The sequence below is a fragment of the Fringilla coelebs genome (assembly GCF_963513975.1).
Source record: "Fringilla coelebs genome assembly, chromosome: 2".
NCBI classification, from domain to species: domain Eukaryota; kingdom Metazoa; phylum Chordata; class Aves; order Passeriformes; family Fringillidae; genus Fringilla; species Fringilla coelebs.
In genome coordinates this window covers 97,965,336-97,990,944 of record NC_140029.1, presented here as the reverse complement: position 1 = coordinate 97,990,944, position 25,609 = coordinate 97,965,336, and the positions used below count along the sequence as shown (strand labels likewise).

Here is a 25,609-nt window from a genome sequence, read left to right as displayed (position 1 = left end):
CAATTAATATCACAGCTGCTATTCCAGAACAGCTATTGCTGTTCTGAGGACACAGCAGAGCAAGACAGTCTAGGAAAAGAAGCCCAACTGAAAATTATATTTTCCAGGAAAGGACAGTTAGCAAAGTTATCCTGAGCCATTATAGTTAATCCCACAAGAAGTGGAAATGCTTAATATTTAGGTTCCTGGTAGTTTTTGAAGCATTGCTCTCTAGCACCCATATTTTTAATCCTTTAAGAGCTCTTCATACCTTCCATGATCATGTGGAAGGCAGCTAACACATCACCCTATGTTGCATTGTGATTCCAGGGTTTACCTCAGAACCTCAGTCCCTCCCCTGATAATTCCCAGCCAGGTGTGTCAATCACCTCTCCTTTCCCTCTCTGACCCCTGCTGAGCACTGTCTGTCAATCCTGGCATTCCAGAAGAGCATCGAGTGATTGGCAGATTCAAAGGATGCCCTCTACCCCTGGGGGGGCATTGGGCTATCCAGGTGTCCTTTGTCCCTTAAGACCTCCCCTCCTGTACCTGGTTGGTGGGATTGCTACCCCTTCCCTCCCCCTCTCCCTGGGGTTAAAAGGAAAAGCAACCACGAGGTTCAGGAGGTTCTGTTAGAGCTGTTATGGGATTTGGAGGCATGTGGGACGGAATAAAGTAAAGCTCTGGATCGAAACCCTCCAGCAGAACCAACTCCTTTCCTTCACCTCGCCTTAAAGCTTCTCCGCCAGGGGTAAACCTGAGGAGCAGACCCTGTTACAGGGAGAGCTCCATCCCACAGCCCCTGGAGCTCCTGCATGCCTGGCCTTGTCTCCAAGCGCCCAGCTGCAGCACACAGCTAACCAAAAGTTTTTCTGGAGTGAAACATCACTGTTGCTGCTATTTGGTTCAGCAGCAGGGCCAGACAGGCTGAGGCACGTCCTGTCCGGCTATATTGGTAATTATTCCAATCATGCTAGGTACCAATTGCTCAGTTTGGCCCTGTAGTCTTTAACAAAATTATATCTTCACCATAATCTCCAGACTAGATGCTTCATAGAGATGAAAATAACATTCTTCTCTCTCTCTCACAATTCTCAAGATGGAAAAAGTGGAAGGAAAAAAACAGCTGAAAGTCAAATGAAGAATAAATTACAATAAGCAGCAAAAGACCTCTGAAAATGATGAAATCTTTCTGTGGACATTTGTATGCTTTTCATGGAATATGAGGTGCAAGCACTGCTTTAATAGAGAATTTCATGGCCAAATGACTCTCATTTCCTTCTATTATAGTACTGAAGATGTTGTACTTGGCTAACCACATTCATGCCCCTATAACCAGAAGATAACATCTATTTATATCCAGAACACAAAATCAGATGCTGAAAGTCTACTTGATGATTTGAATTATAAAGACACAGCAGGACAGTGGGGAAGGAGCTAGGATGAGAAAAAAAGGAAAAGTGTCTGCCTCCCAACACTTCTTAGCTTTGTTCAAAGTATAAGGCATGAAGGGAAACAGTTATTCTTCAGGAAAAAAAGAAAGGAGAAAAGGAAAAAAAAGATTTAACTTGAGATTTAGTTTACATTGCTATGTTGTCATCCCTACACACAACAAAGTTCTATTGAAGTAACATATTTGTGCATTTCTTAATATCTGTTCTACATCAAATATTCTTTTAAAACTTTCTTCTTTATATTTTAAATGGATTAATTTTAAAGTCTTTTTTATCATTCTAATCTGCATAATGATGTCAGATGAACTCTATCAGAGAACTACTTTACATTTTAAACGAAAAACACAAAGTAGAAAGATGATTAAGAATTGACATCAGCTGGTGGCTCCTTATCTAAAGATTTCTAAAACTGCTGTGGAGTGTCCTTTCTGTGCATCTACTAACTTTATCTCTGCATAAGAAGTAGCAGAAAATACTGTTCTCTGACATGGTCTGTCCAATGCTTTATAAATTTTAACAGAAAATCCTTGAACTTGCATAATTTTTCCTCAGTGCCACATACCTATTAATCTTCTTTACTCTTCACAGTAATCCTACCTTTTAAAATCCAATTTTCTTACAAAGCAACATACACTTATTTCTGTAGCTAGTTTCAATTAATGCCAAAAGAAGCAGTAAGAGAACTACAACAGCAGCATCCAATTTTCAGTCCATTGCTCACTTGTTAAATGGCTATGCAAATTTTGTCCTTCAGCGGTCATCAGAACTCAATCAATCAATCAATCAATCAATCAATCAATCACAGTGTTCAATTTTTATTTTTAGTGGTGGCAAAACCTATCTGCAAGCTAATGGGAAATGAATGGCAGTGATCTGGGTTTCTGATTTAAAGAAAGAGGATATTTCAGAATAAGTGTTCCATAGTAGCAGTGCTGACTGTAGATTTTATCCTTATTTCTGCCTAAGAGCAAATAACACTTGCAATGTATTATGGATACACATTATTTTTCCATATACGTTTTCTCCTTTAACGTCCGTGAAACCTCATATATTCTTACTGAAAACCAAATATACATCAGTATACTTGGCAACTACTGAGATATTTTAGGTGAACATAACTGTTTCCTCTCTAAAATTCATCATTAGGATCCATGAACTAGGACTTCCAGTTATGAGTGGACTGAGACACAGGGGAAGGAAAAAAAGTAGGAAGAATTAAGTGTGTTTGTATGTGCTTGCAGATTTATGCTTTTTGTATTACAAATAGCTTAGGGGTGAAGAAGACAGATAATTTTTCCCTAAGAAGGGACTCTTCAAATCTAAGAAAGGAAATACTTTAAAAATTAATTTGGTTGTGCTTGTATTTTAATAAACACATTATTTTTGAAAGTTTTCATTGAAAAGCTGTGGCAAAAGATAAATCTACCACTTATTATCCTGCCAATGTCATTATATAAGTAATGCTTACAAATATTAATGTACGAGTCATCAACAAAATGTTTGCTGAAATGCTACCTTCTGCACTCCTTGTGAGAATCTCAAGGAAGTGAATTTTGCAATTACAGTTCTGAATGTTCAGCACCTTTATTTTTCAATGCTGTTAAGAATGATGAACAGCTTTCAAACTTCACTAGCATATTTATTTGTTTGCTTGTTTGTATGTTTATTTATAAGGAAAGCATCCCACGAAGGGGGAGGAAGGCCTGAAAAAACCATCACATGATTGTCGTCCCCACCCCCCCAAAAAATCTATAGATAGATTTAAAAAAAAACATTTAAAAGATATCTGTGTTCCTGGTGCATATGGTCACTTAGTTCTGAAACCACTGGTGGTCTGCATAAGAGACACTCTAGTGCTGATTTACTATGCTCTTGAGAAGAAAGGTTTTCAGACACAGCCTTTGTCACTAATCTCCTACAGAAACAGGCACTGCCTGGAAATGGCCTTTATACATTGAGCAGGGGCACTCTGCTGAGCCAGAGTCACAAATATCTGTGCAGTGCTGATAGCTGTATCTGCACCTCACAGGTGTGCCTGTACTCACAGGGGTATCTGTACCTCACAGGTGTGTCTGTACCTCACAGGTGTGCCTGCATCTCACAGGGGTACCTGTACCTCACAGGTGTGCCTGTACCTCACAGGTGTGTCTGTACCTCACAGGGGTACCTGTACCTCACAGGGGTACCTGCGTCTCACAGGTGTGCCTGTATCTCACAGGGGTACCTGTACCTCACAGGGGTACCTGCATCTCACAGGTGTGCCTGTACCTCACAGGGGTACCTGCATCTCACAGAGGTACCTGTACCTCACAGGGGTACCTGCACCTCACAGAGATACCTGTACGCACAATAGCATGGGAGATAACTGAGCCCAAGAAGAAGCCAAACGGCCACAGCACCATTGCCTCTTTGGCATGAAATTATTTCCCTGCTGCTGAGACCAGAGGAGACCACAATCTCTGCATGGCATTAAATTACTCTGTGAAGATGTCCTCTTCCCTGTCATTTGTCCACTGGCCATTAATTTCTATGAGTGGGGAGCTGAACTACTTTTTTATCTCCAATCTATAGAAAGGCAGGGAATTATAAGGTTTGGTTTGCAACTGTATTCCTGTTGGTATTTGTATGGATGACTTGAGTGTAATGAGTTTTGAAAGGGCTTTCAATCTATCAAAAATTGTCATATAAATCTTACCATGCTGCTATTATTCCTTTTAAACTATTTTGAGTTCACTGGAATTTAGGGTTTTTGCTGGAAATCTTAAGAGTGTGAAGAGCGTCTGTAACAGGCTTCAGCTGGAAGCAGCAAAGCTGATGAGAATGTGAAATTCACTACTGTAATTACATCCTACAGTCACACTGGCAGCCTATGAGGTTAATATTCCACACTTTACATGCTAGAGGTATTAAACTGGGCACACATGAAACACAGAGGAGAAAATCTGTGCATCTTTCAAGAGTGTTTTATCATCTTGATCTATGTTAAATACCTCCAAACATGGATGTCCTCAGATTAACTTGAGGCATTAGGCTGCTATAATTGGAATTGTAGATTAATCACAGGACTAACTCTTTAGCAGAGCTTTCTGAGCAGATTCCTATTTTAAGAAAATGGAAGTCTACATGTGAAAAATATATTTTATGCTGAGAAGACCACATCAAATGACTCAAGTTTTCCATATTGGGTTTCTCTAGATTTAGATCAACTGTAAACTAGTCACTAAACAATATTATTTTTATAAGCTTCAGCAATAGAAGTCACAACAATTTTAAATTGTAAAAGGCCACAATTAAACCATGGTTAGAGCAGGAAAAAAATCAGGTCATATATCTATAAAAAGTCAGCCGGAGGAAGCATGGGAGGAGGTTCAAGTTTGCCAGCCATCTATTTATAACAGCACTTTAGTATGAAGGGTACTTTTAAGACAAAGGAAATAATTTCTATCAAGAAGTTTTGTATACTCCGCCAGTCACTGGGATAGTGACCCCTTGATTAGGAAGCAAAAACCAGAAAAGAAAGTTATTGGGATGTTAGGGGACACAAGACAGACTATGGATTTTGGACCTGGTTAACATAAGAGATTTGATAACAGGATGCCTTGGCAAAAGCAAAAAGAACTTTGAAAATTAGACCTAGATTGCAAGAAGATTAAATCTGACAGGTTTACCAGAGAAAGAAAATCCCATTAAACTCTGCAAGCAAGGGACGTTGTTATATGCATGTTTGTGTACGTGATTTTAACCTAATCATTGTAGTATGCATTACTAGTCTCCCTGAACTAGTATAGAAGCATTTGTATCCCACAATAAAATTGGACTCTGATTGCCGTCAGAATTCTGATCACCGTCACTTAGTCTCCCCGTCTCTCTCTGTCGCCCACAATTGGTGCCTCTCTGTAAGGAAATGAACTGGCCTGACTGGTGAGCCCCTGGAACTGATCGTGACGCTGGGAGAACCGCGTCTGGGCCCGCAATCCCTGTCACCCTGCTGTGGCTGACAGGTGAGCCAGGAGAGCTAAAAATGGGAAAGGACATTTCCAACGAAAGAGACATCTATGAAACCATGCTTGCCCTTCTGGGCAGGCATGACTCCCCCATCCTAAAGCCGGACTTTAAGTCACTTTTACTCCCGTCCTGGAGAATACTTTTTAAGACACTGAAAAAGCTAGAGCGGCCGGATGCTGCTGGCCCCTACCCTGCTCCGGCTGTCCTCACTCTGACTCTCCCTGCGCGCTCGAATCTGGCACCTCTGGTACTGAAGAGCGGCCACAGCCATCACCCTGGCCCCTGCCCAGCCAAAGGAGGGGGAGGCATCCTTTCTCACAATCATTTGCAGTTTATACCACTGACTGCGTATCTAGCAGGGAGCAGGGGGAGCCCTTCGATCCTGGGCCGATAGATTCAGATTATGAAACTGATCCATTCCCTCCTGGTATATAACTGGATGCAACTAAAGAAAAAGGCTCTTGAGGAGGGGGACCCCAAAACTTGCTTCGAGTATGGGAAATCTGGGCATTTGAAAAAGGACTGTTTCGAAAGGGGGAAGCCAGATCCAAAACTCCCGGTATTTGCCCTCGGTGCCGTAAGCAATGTTGGTCCAAGTATGATTTTGATACCGGGAAACCGGAGCCAAAGTGCGAAGCGGCAGCAGGTGAAATCCCAGCCCATGCCTCGGAGGGACCGCCGCCAGCCTCAGCCCAGTCTCTCCAAGCAGCCTTTGCCGGACTGCAGGTGGCCCTGGCCACGCCACTGTTGCTGACATATGACCAGCCACACCAGGGAGCGCAGGACTGGACATACCAACCACCGCCACAGTAATGTTACTTCATTCATCGGTTCATTGGATTCCCACGGGATTTCTGGACCACCTGGACAGCGCATGCATACTTTGTTTGTTTGCTCTTCCTGGAGCTGTTGACTCCCACTCACGGCATGGACTCTCCAGCTGCCCTGTGCAGTCCCGGCCGAGAGCGATATAGCTCAACTTACACCTTTGCTGCAGCACCCCTGTCTGCACCCCCGATAGCTGAACAGAAGGATGGGGGTTTTGCTTCTACAGGAGTCCTGCATATTTTATGGACGCAACTTATGACATCTGGGTGTCCAGCCTGCCAATGCAAAGTGTCATTGGAAGGTAAAGACGTGGTCCAGACGGGACTCATTGGTACAGGAGCCGATGTATAGCCCACTGCTGTCTCAAAAAGCCGATGGGCAGTGAGTGGCCGCTAATGACTGTGGCTCCGGTATTCCCGGGCATGGCTGGGAATCGTGAAAGCCTACAAAGCCAACACTCGGCGCCAATAACAGGGCCTGATGGGCTGATGGCCGCAGTTAAACTTTTTGTGACGTCTGTGCCCCTGGTTTTGTCGGGGAGGTATGTGTTAACACAATGGGGAATTTTTATGCATTCGGATTTTGTAGAGGAGTCATTTGGGACGCTCGATGCCCCCACAATGGTCCCTGGCTGAAGTGCCCCAGGCACTTTGGAGCAGCGGCTACCAAAGGGACGCTTGATACAGATTTGAAGCCCTGAGGGACACCTAAGCCCTTGTCAAGTGGGTTATTATTACCAGTCGCTTGTTTTTTAAACAATGTATTTTGTTGTGAATTTTTTTGGTAGAGCTATTTAGTACTATGTAACTAAATCTCTTTTTGTTTTAGCCTTCAATGTTTATATCCCATTACTCTTTATTAAGCCAAACTTAAGTCTATCCTACGAGTAATCTTTAAAGCTGCTGCAGGGGTGTGGCCCCGCCTGGCACCAGCCAGTGTTGAGATTTACCTTCTAATTTGTGATTTGTGATTTTTAACAGGATTGTTACTAGAAAAAAATCAAAGGTATTGAAAGGTATAGAGGTGGTGTCTGTTTACCTATTAATAACATAGCAAAACTGCATAGTTCACTGAGAGAAATTAGATAAGTCATAAATTCAAAATTCTTCAGCTCACATTCGACAAACCTTGAACTTGATCTGCAGTAGTTATTTGAGACTTAACTATAATTAATATATAAACTCCAATGTCAGGTTTATTAAGTGCTTGCTTTTTACTCCATAGTTCTAACAAGGCAATTTTATTGTAAAGATTTCAGTACAGTTGTTTACTTGCATGTTGTTTATTTTGATGTTTAACTGCTATATGACAAATTTTCAGTAACCTTTTTGTAATAATACAGTTTAAATAAGTTAATTCTTGTTAAGACTGATTTTTGTTTAATCTCGGTGATGTTAACTTGAAGTTCTTTTAGATATAATTATTAAGGTTAAGTTTTAGTGAAGTTGATTTGAAGTTTTGTTGAAATATACCTGTTTGAGTTATAAACTATAATTCCTTTTCTGTACAAGTGAATAACATAAAGACGGAGTGATTTTTTGTTAAAATTTGCTCATTTAAATTACAAGATACAGCTATTTTGCTATAGAAATAAGAACAGTTTTTGCTATTCTATTTTTTATAAGTAGTACTGAAGAATGAGTCTCCATATTATGACTGTTATTAGTTATGAGTTATTAAATGCTTTCTTTTACTTTTTTGCTTTAATGTCATATATGTCTAGGAAAATATAACCTCAATTTCTTAAGACAATTTCTATTGATATATTAAGTAACCCTGATTATGCTGTTAATTTTATGATGTGAGTTCACTGACTTTTTATAACAAGTATTACTTTATTAATTTGCTATTTGTCTATGTTTAACTGTTTAATTAACCATAAATGACAAAGCCAGCTGATTTACAAACCTTCACATATTGTTTTATAGCTATTTATTAGACATATATTATTTTTCTAACTACTATTACTAAGAGGTTTTTAAAATATATTAAAAAGACTCTTCCAGTTAGAAGCCTGGACCCTGGCCAAGTCCTGGCCTTAAGTAGTAGAGAAATTTTTCTGCACCAAAATTATATTCAAGTAATTTTGACTTACTAAATTTGGACCTATAACAGCTAAACCTCCTTTTAAGGTGAAGTTGAAAATCTCACCCGGGAATGATTTTCCAAGCCCTCACTTTAAAAAATAAAGCTTCCCAATTACTATAGACTCAAAGTAATAGTACAATAGTAAAGAAATTGGCAATGCATTGTTTTAAATCACCATTCTATTTTTCATGTGCTACTAATTGTATCCATTATCTGATTTATTTGTAATTAGTATAAGTTTATTGTTATGTTACATATTGTTTTGCTTTTATATTACCTTTATGTTCATAATGAGAAACACACATGTTATTAAAAACCAAAAAATTAGGGGGAATATAGCTCCTCCAGAACTTTACACTAAAAAAGATTTTTTCTTTGAAAGCAAATCAAATCATATCATATCAAAATGAATCCCGTACCTTCCTGAAACACCTTTGGAACCCCAAGAATTAGAGTTCTTGGGTCCTGTGAAATTGGATTTTTGTATTAATTTTAGATATGTGGGAAGAAATCAGTCTAAAGCTTGGGATGTATCCCCTATCACCCTGAATAAGAATCAAACCTTTTGGTACAATTACACTTCTGGCAGCCTTTCTAAATCCATTAATGCCCCCCATGTGGCTGCCATCAGGAATGTTTTTAATTTATAAAGATCAAGCCTGAACTGTTTAGTGGCTGGAGTTTTTTAACTAAAAGATTCTTTTTAGGATAGGTTTGTATGTGATAATTTTGATGATAATAATTGTATTAATCATGTTACCTTTCAATCTGTGCAGAGATTAATAAGTAAGGCAATTAAAGGAGTATTTTTGGTTGAAAGGAAAGGGGGAGATTTTGGGATGTTGGGAGACACAAGACAGACTATGGATTTTGGACCTGGTTAACATAAGAGATTTGATAACAGGATGTCTTGGCAAAAGCAAAAAGAACTTTGAAAATTAGACCTAGATTGCAAGAAGATTAAATCAGACAGGTTTATCGGAGAAAGAAAATCTCATTAATCTCTGCAATCAAGAGGTGTTGTTATATGCATAAGTTTGTGTATGTGATTTTAACCTAATCATTGTAGGACACATTACTTGTCTCCCTGAACTAGTATAGAAGTGTTTGTATCCCACAATAAAATTGGATTCTAATCACTGAGTCAGTCTCCCCATCTCTCTCCATCACCGACAGAATGTGGCAGAAAATAAAATAAAATTTTGATCTTTAGACCACAGAAACTGTTAAAGTACTGAAGGAACTGAATGCAAGCAAAAATGACCAAATTTTTTCTGAATTTGTGCATTATGCACAGAATAACTTCTGCGGCTTGAAGATGAACGATTCTCATCTGTTTAACATAGCACAGTGCCTAAATGTGTCACGGTGAGGCAAGTCTTGGGACTCTTAATGTAAGAATCAGCAAGCTCTGACTTTATTGATAAGCACCAAACATTTATACACAACATGTAATAAGCTCATGCATATTCTGTAAGCTAAACAATCTATTGGTTATACTACAATATCAGCTCTTCCTCATTCTTGAGAAATTAAATTTCTACTTCTCACATCTCATCCTCTTTACTGTTATTGTACCATAGCTATGCTCAAGGACACAATGTTTTTGCAGGTGCAAGGAACTCAGATACGCTGGGTTCGGTACTTTCCCAGTTTTGGGTCCGCTAATGAGAGAAGGTCAAAGTGACCTCTACCCTGTAACCATTCCTCTACATAAATGTTCTGACATAATGTCACAGACCCCTTATTTGTACAATAATAGTTGTCATTTCGGAGCCCACAGTGTGATACCCCTAGTCAGCCATCCATTGACTGCTCTTCACGCATCTCTACTTAGCTAAAAACTTTTCAGGATGAAATCCTACATTTTTGCCAAAAATCCTGGGGCAGATAAAAATCTGTAGAAAGCTTATAGGACAAAAAGCAAGTATATGGAAAAAAGAGATCCTCTTATTTTACCTCATCAACAACATACAGCATTCCTTTCTTCCTGCCCTAAGAAGCTGGCAGCTTAATAACATAAAAAACATCACAGCTATGTATTTGAAAAGTGTTTGATCAATGCTTCTTGTTTCTAAAAGTATTCCTTAAACATAGTGGCGATTCATCATGGTAATAAATAAAAAAAAAATTAAATTCATGAAAACAGAGTGCTTTTAACAATGCTAGAAGAAGAAAAGTAATACAGTCATTATACTGAATAGAAATTAAAATACAGCAAATCTGTAAAGCTCTGTAAAAAATTGCCATGGGCACAGGATATAAATCTTGCATCTTAAATTGCTCCTTTTCATTTTTTTCTGAATAAAAATATCTGTTGGTCTCAAATATGCCAGTTTTAGTTTCGTTTGCCTGACAGCCTTCCCTAGCAAGGTTTATCCTCTCAATATCTAACATACCTTTACGAATGCTCACAGGCTATAGATCAGCATAGATTTCTGAGCTTTGCTGCACTTTAGCTTGATTCCCAGCTGCTCTGCTGTTTAATACCTATTTCTCTGCTCTGTTTTCTGGGGTTTTTTCCCTCATTTTTCTTTTTACTTAGAAACTGATCTACCGGTTGGGATGTCCTTGATATTCAACTCCACATGACGTGGAAAGCTGAAATTTTTAGAAGAACTAGTTATGAAACACCTGAAAAGAAAGGTGGGACTGGTAGAGGTGCTACACTAAGACACCGTCTAGACACACATGACCTTCTCTGGTGAAGGGACTGCATTCCAGCCTACCCAGTCTGTGTAATCAACAGGACACCCCTCACTGGTCTGGTATATGTGACCCCAAGAATTACAAAGTACAGACAAGGGATAAGACAGCAGGGGGAAATGCTTTCTCCTGTGGTGACTGTACAGCCATACCCCACAGTCCCCCGAGGATGTGCTCCTGAAAGTTGTGATAGTCAGCAACAGGATGGGCGATGAACTCGTTTTTCTGTGAGACTGAATCCCTGGTCATTACTCTGGTCATTACCCCATTCATTAGCCTGGGTTGATCTTAGCACAAGGATGAAGACGAAAGTTCAGAAAGATGTAGCAAGAAAGTTGGCAGTAAAAGACGGAGTTCAGTGACACAGATGAGGCAGCTGAGATCTTTCAGGACAGCAATCCTGAAAGCTGTGCTCAAAAGGCAGTGTGTTCTCCAGCTGTCAGTCCTGGTGCAGTCTTCATGCCTCTCTGGTTTTGACGCCATACATACCTCCTGTCTACATTTAAAATGTGTGTTAAGTCCCCCCAGGCACCTGTCCTCACCTTGTCTGTACTACTAAGGAAAATATATCTTGTCTGTCTGGGAGCCAGCTACATTACAGAGAGCTGATTGCAATCATAAGCAGTTATTGCAGTAGAAAAGAGGGTAAATTAGAAGTATAGCCTGGAGAAACTGCTGAACCTCTTCATTCAGTAGTATTTGGTCTTGTGACTTGTACACTGAGTGGGAACTTCTCATCTGAGTTGTTTTCACCTCTGCCACACGTTCAGTATAGTACTCTGAGAAAATCCATTCAAATCTATTTATATACACTGCACTTCATCTTCAGTTATGTGCAGACCACATTTCCCCTTTGTCTAACATTGTTGTAAGAACTTATTAACTTTGAGCGCACCAGCCTTTCGTATGCTTATATACAAGCACCAGATAAGCAATGAATACAAAAATAACCAGTGATCTGGAAATTGCCTCTCTTTTTAAGAATTGTTTCCTGAAATTTTTTTAAGTGTCCCCAGAAAGTACTGAGAGAAGTCCTAATCCAAACCCTCAAAGCACAGTCTCACTTTTTCACTTCTAGTGCACCTTAATGCCAAACCTGTCCACAAGAGCAGTTTTGGGAGGATAGTACAAAAAAGAGCCTGCAGACTACAACTCACAAACAAAGCAATAGTATGAGATTAAAAAAAAAAAAAAAAGAAAAAAAAGAAAAGAAAAGAAGGTTTACCTGGTTCAGATCAAAGATATCAAACACTCGTTTAATGTATAGGTCTCCCTGTGGATCCAGCCCTTGAAGATCCAAAAGTTTCTTGAATTCATGCAGACTAAGCAGGCCAGATGGACATTCTCTCATAAATTTGCTGTAATAATGGTGCATCTGTGCAGGGGGATCTGGTACGGATTCTTGGGAGCCCATGTTGTTACACAGTAAGCGTCCCTTTTTGTCTGTTCACATTTCTATCTCCCAGGTTGAAAGTCTTGCTCATGACCACAGCTCAGGTTAATATAGCTTTTAAATGGCTAGGTTAAACATCTTACAGCATAAGTTTCTATTTTTATGTAGTGCCTATCTCTGCTCATGAGATTACCTTTAATGCCCAAGTCTAAAATAGATGGGATTTCAAATTGCAAAGAGCACCATGGTCAAATTATAGTTCATCACGCTTCCATTGACTACAAACATGCCTGTTATTAAAAAAAATAAAGAGGATATTATAAAAGTGATCGATTTTGAATTATATACAAACTCTTAACAATACACAAGAGTCTAATTCTGGAATAGTTGTAAGGAATATCTATAATTTTTGCTGCAAATAAGGATGGAAAAGTTGAGAGTGCAAACAGCAATGCCTGTAATTATGTCCTCTTTGCTGTAAGTGGATTAAGCATTTCTAAAAATTGAGCCCTTTGGATTCCTCCTCGATATACCTTTTATCATAAATATGCTGTGTGGGATCTTGTATTTGTGTGCAAATCATATCCTATTTCTCCCCTCTCAGCATAACAGATATAACACACGGTTTTGGTCAGCAGCCTTGTTACAAAATTTGAGTGGAAAAGGAATCTTTTACAGTAACTTCCTTAACAGGAATCAACTTATTCTGGTAAGTAAATTAAAAAAAGGTTTGCTCTTGGTCAGTGCTGTAGTCCTGCTTTTTATTTTACAGCTTTCAGGAGCTGAATTCCTTCTTCCTCCATAGGCTCAGGGAAGGGGTTAGGTATCAGTAATACTTCTGTACTGATTAACTTTTATACAAGGAGATGAGCAGCTCAGGGGCATTACTATAGGACAAAGAAATGAGGAGCTATAAATACCGGTGTAAACATACAGGATGTTAGTGACTCAGAAACAAGACACTGCCACTCATCCTTTTCATTTGTAATCAGGGGAGTTTGAGAGCACAGTCCTGTGAGGTGGTGAGTGCCCATGAAAAATGGCAACCATCCTCCAGTCTGAATTCAGCCAGAGAACAATCAATATTATAGGATCAGGTCAGTTTTTGAGAAGGACTTCCATGCTCCTAATGGTCTGTGCTTCAGCTCTCTCCACAAGGACATAAGTTTATTATAATATTCTTCAAATTATGGCATTCGAGTAAGAAACCTTGGACACTTCTCAGGTGCGCATGAACCTCTGAAGATCAAACAGAAAGATACAGACATTGCCATCAGTTTAGCCCTAACTGGTTCAATAGGCAAAGAACATAGAGCAAAGTGGATAGTCAGTGTGTTGCCTTTCCTGCAGAGACCACATCCCAGCCCTAGACCTGCTGTGTGATCCCAGTGAGTGAGAGAGTGGGAACACATCCTGTGTAGGCATTTCTTCTGCAGGTGGGTGCTGGCTAGAGCACTGAGGGTGAATGAAGGGGATGCAAGGACAAGGGAAGTGAAAGGAAAGCAGACAAACTCTTGGGGATGCACAGTCTGATGACAATTCTGAACTTTCTTCTTCAGCCATCCTGCCCTGCTCTTAAAGAAATGACCAGTGATGGCGTCAAACAGCAAAGACAGGTATCGTGTTTTGACCCCAAGTGGCAACTGTAGAAAGCTGTGGTCTCACTCTCACCCCACCCAGCCTCTGGTGGGATGAAGAGGAGAATAGGAAAAAAATTGTAGAACTAGTGAGTTTAGATAGGAATAGTTTAATAATTGAAATAAAATAAATATAGGAACTAATAATGCAGGAGAGGAATAAAACCCACGAAAAAATACAATTACTGTACAATACAATTGCTCACCACCCTCTGAGAAATGCCCAGTCCGTCCCCGAGCAGCAATTGGCCCCTCCCAGCTCCCCTTAGTTTATATATTGAGCATGACATTCCATGGTATGGCGTATCCTTTTGGCCAGTTTGGGTCAGCTGTCTTGGCTGTGATCCCTCCCAGCTTCTTATGTACCTCCTCAATGGCAGAGCATGAGAAAATGAAAAGCCCTTGACTTAGGATAAACACTACACAGCAAGAACCAAAGCATCAGTGTGCTATCAATATTACTCCTACTAAATGAAAAATACAGTATTGCACCAGATACTAGGAAGAAAATGAACTCTATCCCAGCTGAAACCAAGACAACAGAGTATCAGGAACAAGACTTAAGCAAGCTGAAAGTTTGACATGATATGGTTAGGTTAAGAACTGTCCATCAATAAGTCACCCAGTGCTAGTCATTCTTCCTCTTTTCTCTTTTTCTCCTGGGCAATAACAGTTCCCTTCCATCTCTTCACATGACCTTGTAGAGACACTGGTCACTGGATTTCATTCTAGGCACAGGGAACTTGGTAGTTGCTCACACATACTGATCCCTCTACCCTCCTTCCTCTTTTCTCCCCCTGAAAAAATCATACATTACTTCTGTTTGTTGTTTCCAAATAGCAAGTCTTGGGGAGGTGTGTCCACAGTGATTGAAGCACATGAGAGACTGCTGCACTGCCTTAAAGAAAGGCCTTAGAAATCCAACTTTGTGTCAGATTTTGTACATTCTGGCAAAAGACTTATAAGAGTATGCTAAGCCAAGGCTGGAATGCTTTTAAAGTAACGCCTGTTTTCAGAATCCCTTTAGCTTAATAGGAATAACTAAAACACCTGTAAAGACAGCAAAAATGCCTGGGTGAAAAATAACCTGATTTACAGTTCAGTCTCACAGCATCCCTCACCCCTAGCAGGGGACTAGAACGGTATAATTTGGTTGATATAACACCTGACATAAAAAGAAAGGTGAGTTTTATGGGGCACAAAAAGATTAAAATTTATAACCCTCTGCATAGTCTGACGGCACTTAATGAGCTGCAGACAAAGCACGTGCTGAGACAGTAGAAATTCTAAAGAAATCACCTGTTCCAGAAGCCAAAGGCATTGGAGCATTTCTATTTATAAATAAAAATAGAAAATTGATAACAATGTGGAGCCAAACTGAATAAATTAATATAACAAAGAGATTTCAAAGAATGTTGAAACCATGAGTGTAGAGACTACTTTGTGTATAGAAAACACAGTGAAACAATTCCTAATGAGCTATCTGTACCAAACAAAGCTGATTCTAAAAGGTGAAGATAAAATTACAGTATCTGTTGAGATGCCAAGAACATTTCTGGAACCTGTTCAAAATCCTGGGAATCAAAAAAAACCTCATACAAACAGGTGAAAATGGGACTACACACTTACACTGAAAATGATAGTCCCATAATAAAGATTTTTGGTTCAAGGACAATCAATGGAACAACATGGGCACACAGAAAATGCACATTGCAGGAAAAGCAAAACTGTCTCTGTAGGGAACCACGAGAAAAAAAAGATCAGATTCCTTAGTTCTGCTCTGAAAATGGTTTACAAGTTCTTAGTTTTAGAAGGGATCATGTAGTTTAGATTTAGGAGATTAGATTACATCATTAGAATGTTTCTCTTAATAATCTTATCCTTATATTGTCAGTTAGGTTGGGGCCAAAAGTGGGAAAATAATTTTTTTAACCTTAGGAGAAGAAGTAGCGAAAAACTTTAACCTTAGCAATTGTTGAGTCTGCGGAGGGCCAGGGGGATCTGAAAGCTGGCCATGGGTGGCCAGCCCAGTTGAGCCTAAATGATAGGTTAGGACCCTGAGTGAGGTCCATAATGGAACAGGATTTTGAGATAAAGAAGGAAGTCCATGGCAGCTTCATTCTTCTGAAAGAGGCATTTACTGTCTAAATAGAACAGGAAACATATATGTGGAAAAAAGCATTTGTGACTGGACTTTACCTGTAGGTTTAGATTGTTGGACCCCCAACTGCTCTCCTTATGATTGTTCCAGATGTCAAGGTAGATGGAATCAAACACATGTTAAGCTTACTAATGGTAGCTATGTTACTTCCATAATTACCAAAAGGATTTTGAAGGCTGTAAAGCAGTGGGGAAGGAGAAGTTTTTTGACCCCTTATAAAGCTGCCCCCAAGATAATTCCACAAGTAGGACACATGTAGTCCGTGACTATCAGTAGAAGTGGCAACACCAGACTAGAACTCAAACCCTTTTTATTAAATTCTGGTCCAGATGTAACAAAACAGGCCTGATATGTAACTGCAGGTGGAAACCCCAGGTGGGAGCTTAGAGATGCAAATATACTGTGATTCTTATGCTGGGGCAACCATTGTCGGGGGACCACTAGGCCCAGGAAGCAAGCTATATTTTAACTCACACATTGATGATGAAAATTGGAAAGGTCCCTTTGCCTCCAGAACCTGGGCTTTAAAAGGGCATTCCCGGATTTGTGGATGATATGCTTACCACAGGTTGCCCCCAAACTGGTTAGGGATATTTTGCGTAGGGTAGATTGGACCATTGTTCTTTCTGCTACCACAAGTTCAGGGAAATCAGTTAGGAATCAAAGTGTGTAATGATCTAATTAGAGAAAAGCAGTTAATTGATCTGTCCATAGTTAGAGAAAGCACCCAAAAATGGGGTGAAGAGGAATAGCTACCTGAACAAATTATACAACACTATGGACCAGCAACATGGAACCCTAGTGAATTAAAATAGAGTTCCAGAAAACCCATTTATAATTTAAATCAGATAATTAGGTTACAAGCCGTCTTTGAAGTAATAATGAAGCAGACAGGTGCAGCTCTTGACCTCCTTGCTGACCAATCCACTCAGATGAGAAGTGCAATATTACAACATTGGATGGTATTAGACTATTTATTAGCAGAAGAAGGGGCAGTGTGTGGCAAATTAAATGACTCAAACTGCTGTTTGCAAATAGATGACAATGGAAAGGTAGTGAAACAAATAACAAAAGAAACAAGAAAGTTAGCTCATGTACCGGTCCAAACATGGAAAGAACGGGAATAGGAATGGGACATGTTTTTGTAGTTACCTGGTGGACTATGGGTTAAACAACTGCATTTTTCCTCATTTGTACTGTAGCAACTCTAATATTTTTACCATGTATGATCCCTTGCTTAGTTCAATTTATTCAACATGTGATCAAAGGGATGCAGGTAATAGCCATGCCTACTGATCCAAAGATGGCTACAAAAAGACAGAAATTGATGTCTCTGCAAATAATTGCAAAACGACAACAACAAAAAAAAAGACCCAGGAACAGACAATTAAGTCAATGATAACTAAAGTTTGTAAAGACAATTATTAAAAAAATAAAAGAGGAGGGATTGAAAGGAATAGTGGATTTGTCTTTACAAACAAGCTGTGGGTCTGCTGGTAGATAAAACTAGCACTGGGAGGTAAAAGATACAATGGGAAGGATTCCACTGATTTATGAATGGAAAAAGATATTTGCTTTTACAAATAAACTTCAGGGTTGCTGATTAATGAAATTAGACATTGAAAGATGAAAGAAACAATGGAGAAGAAAAACCCCTAAAATTCCATAAGAATTAAAAATTAAAAGGGAGGGTTATACATTAGAAGGGAATCTCTGGTATCAGGCATTCTGGGAAGTCTGTACCTCTCAAGTACCTCAGGCAATGGGGAAAGAGAGAGGATTTTTAAGACCCAAACTATTAGGCCCCAACCATCACCATCTTTTCCCTATGGACTACTCTACAGTTTTCTAACAATTTGAATGAGTGTTTAGCTTCTAAATTCTGCATTTCTTCTATGCATGATACAAGGATGACCAAGCTGACCTTCTTTCTTTTATCTTCATCAGAATGTAGCTTGCTTTTAAGAGCTGTACTTCTCTCCTTTATGAACCAGAAAGATTTTGCCCCAATGAGACAAATTTCTAGGAGGACACAACCCCCATGCCTGAGGTAAGAGGACTCACAAATTCTTACTAACTCAAGAGTGAGGGTGGGGAAAAGAAAGATCATTGCTGCTTTCTGTGGTGTTTAAACTGGCACCATTGTGGGACGCACAATTGCTCAATTATTCTCTCATTGAAAACACTGGTCAAGCACTGGCCCATCATTGCTAGTTCACAGACACATTCCTTGTGTGCCTCCTACCATTGCCGGACAAACAATTAACTCCTTGAGTTTTTGTATAGCTTTAAAACTGATAAAGAAGGCAGTGACATAATAGGCTCTTAAAGCAATACAGCTATAACAGCCTATTATGTCTGATTTCTTTTTGTAGTACTGCTTCATTATTCCTGACATGGAGATTAGGAATGTAGCTCAGTGAAACATATCTTGGTGATGAGAAAGTCAGCTGTGCTTATCTTAATTGTGCAGACCCCAGTCTAAGAGGGCTTTTTTGGTCATTAAACCAGTTACAGATGTAATGTTGTGGGTGTTGTTAGCCACACATGCTACAGTGTGCCTGTACCTATAAATAACCAGCGAACCATGCATAATGAAATAACAAGTTTCCCTTTCCACAGAATCATTTGTAGTGCCGTTCCTTTAGTTTCAATGATTATGGGAAGTGCTCTGAGATACCAATTTTACATTTTCCATTTTTTAGTTCATGATTTGCAATGCAGACCTGCTGCTGAAGCTGTTATTTTCATCAAAGTTTCTAGCTGCCGAAGAGGGGCATTCTCCTTTGTCAGGAGAATAAGTCAGGAATACTTTCTTTTAGTAGCTATTTTGAATTCATTGATTTTCCTAAACTCAGGGTGGGGAAGAGCTTGGGCTGCACCGTGTCAGGTGGGCATCAGGGAACTGCAAGTGGCACTAACAATCCCTGCTATTGCTAACCTGCTATTTTTCAGTGGTCTTATTAGAAATTAAGTGGAAGAGTTCTCTCATCCAGGGAAAATCTGAGAGGCCAATGAAATGTCCTGGCTCCAAATGGGACAACTAAGAAGAAAAAAATCATGGAACTTTTCCATGCTGATGAACTAGATGGGAGATCTCCAGAAATCTTATTATTAATGGTAATAGATCCAAATACACTCTCATCCCCAACAAAGTTTTGATGCCACAGACTGTTTTTGTGAAGGCTTTCAACTTAGACAAATTGGATTTTGCCAGCTAATAATGCTACATATAGATCCTTAAACAACTCTAAATCCTGGCTTCCTGTTTTTATCTGCCTACACAGCATGGCTATTTGCAAGAAATTTGAAATTATTTTTTGCATTTTTTTTTCTTTATAGCAATAGCATCCCCTGAGTTAAGCACTTTGGGAAAAGGAAAGCCAATGCAATAGAGTCACAAGCAAACATTTAATTCAAAGACGAGGCTGTGTTCCCTAATGAGGGGCCATTGTTTTGATTGGAGACATTTTCCTTCCTGGCGCCAGCAGTCTTTCCCGAGGTGAGCAGACGCTGAGCCACTGGCATCTCCTAGTGGCCTGGGCTCGCAAGACAGGGGCTCTTGTTCTTGCTGATGTTATTTCCTGGTGTTATTTCTGGGTCCAGTAATCCCTGCTCCAATGCTTTTCTGGGACACTGGAGAGACATCTCCAGAGGCTGGATCTTGGGGCTGCCGCTGCCTGCCCTTCTCCCTCTCACTGCAGCAAGCAAACAACCGTATTTATTCCTGTGTGTTGTTTCTATCCAAATATCAGCTCTCTTTCTGACGGAGAATGAATCTCTGGTTAAGATTTTAACTATCTTTTCAACACTTTTTCTCCGTAGCTGGCAGTTCAGTTCCACAAGGTTTTCAATGAATGTACAAAGGAGGGATGAGGCACTATTTCCTCCTTCCACTCCTTGAACGTTTATTCCCATCTCTTTATACTTGTGCCTCGATTTTGTAAATTTACTTTTTTTACATTTCACTTGTTTCTTTCCTCCCCCCAAAAGCTGTTATCTACTTATTCCTGTTTATTCCTGGGTTTTTTTGACTGCACTTATCAATTCTTTCAATTTATCTTCTTGAAGTAAAAAAATCTTTCTGATCTATGCAAAAATTGGAGTCTGACTTCCTCCCACCACCTAGCTTTAAAAGTTGTTTTTAAAAGTTGTGAATAGGGAAGTAAAACAGCTGCATGTCTTTTACAAGCTTTCTAAATTAGAATAAAAATGGCAATGATATAATAAAGAAGAAAACTAGTAAAGATTCATTGTAATTGACTGAAAATGCACCTCTGAACAGCATTTACTTTAGAAATGATGGGAAAAGTAATTTTGAAAAAGGAGCGTGAAAATATTCACACAATCTACCAGTAGTGAAAGGGGAAAACCTGAGCGTTTTAAGGCTCCCATCCATCCTCACCCACAAGGAAACAGACTCCTTTGGTTAGGAGATTTTTTAAGAGCTTGTCAATAGGTGGGTCCTTCTCTTTGTCTGGAGTGACCTTGACATGTTCTCAGGTGCTTTTGCAGGGACTCTTGAAGACAAAACATGACGTTTTTGCTCATATTGTATAAGAGCTTGTGTCAGGTTTGCAGCCTCGGTACTCTTGCTAGACTTGAAATAGACCATACACCATCATCAGCACTGGGAAAAAAATGTTCAGATCTCACAGAAATGTCTCACAGAAGTATCAGGTTATTTAAATACAAACATGGGTGAAGTTCGCATGACAGCACCTGAAGAAAGGGTATAAATCAGAGCTAGTGAAATTTGGGAAGGGAACTTATTATGGAAAACAGATTCTTCATGGCTCTTCAATTAAAAGTACATACTTCGATTAAACACCCCATCTAAACCAAGCATGATATAAGTACTTTTCCTAATATAATCCTAAGGTTAAAAACAACTAGCAACAAGTCTTTATGTATATAATTCTGAAACAGCAAGAGCATGGGGAGACTCTAAAAAGCAATCATATTGCTTCATTTGCACAATCCACTTAACACACATGTTCTGTTCACAGGCTCAGTGATGGGTTTTCAGCTAATAAAGTGATAGAAATTTGATATTTAAAACATAGCACTTTTGTTATCATAGACACTGGAAGATGACAGAGTCATCTTCAGCAATTTCAGGTTCAGGGAGAAGCTTGCGTTCACATAAGTTGTTGTTTGCTTGGAATCTCACTTCCTAAATAAATGCATGACTGCTGCAAGAAATTTCATCTCAAATTCTTTTCCTCATCCACTAATGTCATAGATCTGACAGTGATTTTTACCACCATGGCAGCACAGAAAATTTAATCCTTGATGAGAAAAAATTAACATGCAGAATTCAGGGCAGAGTGTGTTTGGAGGGGACAGGGTGAAGAAAACAAAAAACTAATGGTGCAATTTTCAATGTCAAAATAAAATGGCATTATGGCTTTTTACATCTATATGTGTTAAGCCACTTCAGAATCTTGATTTATGTGTAAGATTTTTTCATAAGCTGATTAAAAAAAAAAAATCTTCTGTTAAGCAAGAGTTAGTTTCCACTGATTCAGGTAAGTTGTTTTTCCCTTGGTGTATGAGGCAGGGTGGAGAAACTTGGTTCATCTAACTTGGAAAGAGCTGAGTCATCTCGAAGATCCTTTGTCTCTGCTAAGCATGGAAAGGAGCCTTGAGCTGGATTTCTGCATTAAGACCAGAATCCAGAAGACAAATTCTTTTCCATTGTACTCTGCCTGAGCCATGCTCTCCTTAGAAGTGTTGATGCAGTCAGAATGACCAAAAATTCTGTGAGGATACTGTTACTGAGAAAGCCATGCCAAGCCATAGAACTCACAAATGCATTTCTCTTGGCAAGCTGGTATGAGCAGAGTTCATTCTGCTTGTTATGTAAAGCAGTCCCCTAAGCCAGCCTGCAGCCCCACAGAATGACTTCACAGAAAACATAAATTACAACAGATAAATATACACATCATGTCTAACTAAACAGATGCAGTGTAAATGCCAAAGAGGAAACTTATGAAATCCTGGCACATTGTTTGAGAGGTTCTGGTTCTCGTTTGCCACAGGGTTTTCAAATGAGGCTTTCACAAGACTTTATTCAAGGCAAGAGAAGAATAAAACTGAGCTACAGCTTATCTAGGTGCTATGTGCTGTATCTGAATAATGTAGCTATACTGTTGCCATCTAATAAAAAATAGACTTTTTAATTAGTATTTGAAGGAAAAATGTAAAACATTCTAATAAATCATTCTGGTTCATTTGATTGATTTTCCCAAGTGTTTAAGCCTTTCCAACTACTAAATTATGCAAATAGATTGGGCAGGGATTAAAGTTTGCCGGCCGTTTTTCTGGGAATGGAAGCCCCATTCTTCATCTTATTTCCTTCTCCAAATGGATATATAGACTATACAATCTTATGTAACTGACCATTCGAAATGTGCCATTCCTGTTCTGCCTTCTAAATAACTTTGCCTGGTCCTATTGCTGCAGCTGAGCAACAGCTCAATTAAGAAAGCACACAATAAAATCTATGCCTCAAATTAGTAGTAGCTAGTAGAGGATTGTTACAGCATCTTGCAGAACAGGAAATGAACATCAGATATTTAGTGGGAGCACATTATTAAATAATGAGGTTTTAAGCTTAGCAAAAGCAGTTTTACAGTGGATTTTTTGAAGCCCTAAAGGCCAAATCATTGTTAAATTTCATTAAAATGGGGGAAAACTTCCAAACTGATAGAAAACTGAAGCATCTTTTTCTGTCTCACATGGTATATTAATTAAAAAAGCTCTTCTGGGAAGAGCAAAACAAAAGCCTACACCCATACATACTATGTCTTTTGTCTCCTAAAACCCCAAACACTGGTACCCCAGCCCCATCCTGTATTTTCTCTAGGCAAAAGAAAACAAGTGCCTGATCATTTTGTCAGCCAACTGTTGCCTTAAACAATGAATAAAAACTTAATTCTGCATGAATGGGGCATTCATTCTGGGTGTGTCCCTGCTACCCAGCTGCCAAATTTTATGAAAACGTTAGGAAGTGATTAACTGAAATGCCTACTCTTTGAAATTTGGTGGAAATATGCCAATTGATTAAAAAGTTCTGGGGATACCAGAGAAGAGGATGAGAGATTGATTGGTAGCAAGAGTCTAACTGATGTGTATATAACCTGAGAAGTTTAGGGCATACATCTTAATATTCCTCAGGTGACTTGAGCAAACTGCCCCACGGGTAATAAGCTAGTTGTAGTGGGAGAAAAGTTATTAGGAACTTCTAAAATACCAACAATACCAAAAAGATGTTCCCCCATAAAATAAAAAGCCAAAATGCCCAACACCCAAAGCTCCCCACACTTTTCAAGATCACTGAAGTGTCAAGGGCTTTTTGCAGTGCACGTTAATGCTTAAACAACTTAAACTGGAAATGCTTAAACAACTTAAACTGGAGAAGCTCTTAGGTGAGCTCAGACACTGTCCGTGTGCGCTGTCCAGGAAGGTTAGCATTCATAAAGCTTTTCTGGAGAACTTAATGCGTCAAATTTTTAATTCAAAAGAGCACAGCAAATTAACAATTTCTGCCAGTCAGGCAGACTGGAAGTTTGCTCATCATCTGTAATTAGCACATTTATTGAGTTAGGTGATACTACTTAATCAAATTTCAGTATGTTTAACCATCTGGTAATTGGCAGTGGGAAGAAAAGAGCATGCAAGGAGCCTTGTTTATAGGAAGCATCCTTGAGGATTATGGAAGAAAGAATTATATAATAACAAAAAAGCAAGCTGAATTGGGAGTGGAGATGTATATGGAAACAGAAGAAAACAGTGTAAAAGAGGCACTGTTGCATGTAGAAACACACAATGTACCTTATACTCTCAGCATTTTCTGAAACACGTATAATTAGTTACATAAGTCTGTATCTCTGAACTCATTGAGATAAACAATGTGGGTAGAGAACATTAATGCTTTATTGTTTTCTGAAAATATTTTTTTATACCAAGATGGGCCCATGTGTTCTGTTAGCTGAAAGCTGAGTTTGTATTATTGACAATTCAGCCTAAACCTAAATTCTGTGACTCTTTCAGGGATGACTCTTCACTCCTTTTGTCAAATTTGGTAGAAAGTGTTACTGTGGCTTAAGGGGAAAATAACTCTGGGTGAGTCTCGTGGCTAGGAGGAGCCTGTACGAAGGCTGCATTGGAATAACATAAGGCAGCAATGCATCTTACAGCTGCTGGACAGATCTTTAGCAGGACCTAGGATGTTAACCAGTGAAACTGGGATGATGGATCAAAACCAAACAGATGTGCCTTTGGAAAAGGGGGATTGACTGATACTGAATTAGGCCACAAAAGGTGTCCAGAATGAATCCGTGACAGAAGGAATCTTCTTGTGTCTATGTTGCATAAACTGAAAACATTAATCCCTATGGATCCAGCTGAACACTCACTGCCGTAGAAAGATTTTTCAAGCAGCTATATAAATAAAAGTTTAAATTATTAATGCACACTGAAAATAACTATAAAAATCTGGTTTTCGAAGATGAGAAACCATCAGCATGTATTAGAATGACTGTATGAAACTTTCAAATTGGCAAAATGTACGGGGAACAGAGCATTCAACATTATTTGCCAGCCATTCTTGGTTATCTGCTCAGAGTTTTCTATTGAATCGCTTCCATTACGTCTGAGTAGGGAGCTTGCAGCCCTCTGAGACATGTCTCTGAGTGCATCAAATGATACAGCCATAAGAAAGCCCAGAAGTCAAGAATGAATTCTTACCTTATTCATGTCAAATGTGTGAAATACTTGTTCAACATAGTTGTTAGCTTCCGGAGTAAGTCCATGTAGATCCAGGACATGTTTAAATTCATGCAGGCAAAGCTGTCCAGATGGGCATTCCTTCATAAACTTTGTGTACCAGTGATGAATTTCCATAGCATTAATGTCATCTGCTGATCCAGCAGCACCCATTGCATCAAACATACCAGGTAATCTTTTTCAGTATTAATTCATCCAAATGTTGATTCTTGCTTCCCAACAATGATCATTCAAACACCAACTCTGCCTTTGAGAGCTACTTTAAACCTCTTACAGATCACTACCAAGATAGACTAAGTAAATATAGCACCCTAGAAAGATTACTGGCACCCAGTTTTAGTACCCTGTGGTTTTAGCAGCTAATTAGAGTCTTTGTGCACAGACAGTCTGCAGAGCCTCAGATGAACTGATTATACCAGTTCTTATCTTGTACTTGCATCTGTGGTGCTAAAGGTGTTTAAACTGGATGAATATTGAAAAAGCAACATGCAGAAACTTTGAGGGTAGTTTCTAAACCTTCATTTTTACAATTTAAAAAGTTTTAACAAAAACTTAGAACCATTTT

General features: G+C 39.2%; 1 protein-coding gene across 1 annotated transcript in view; it reads right to left on the bottom strand.

Moving 5' to 3' along the window:
- Window positions 1-25,209, bottom strand: part of GUCA1C (guanylate cyclase activator 1C) — a gene marked incomplete at both ends in the record, with an annotated part of 41,686 nt that extends 16,477 nt beyond the window's left edge. Inside the window, one exon of the mRNA XM_084201060.1 lies at window positions 25,006-25,209. Within this exon, the coding sequence (XP_084057186.1) occupies window positions 25,006-25,209 (204 nt within the window). The remainder of the gene's footprint in view (window positions 1-25,005) is intronic.
- Between the last annotated feature and the right edge of the window lie 400 nt (window positions 25,210-25,609).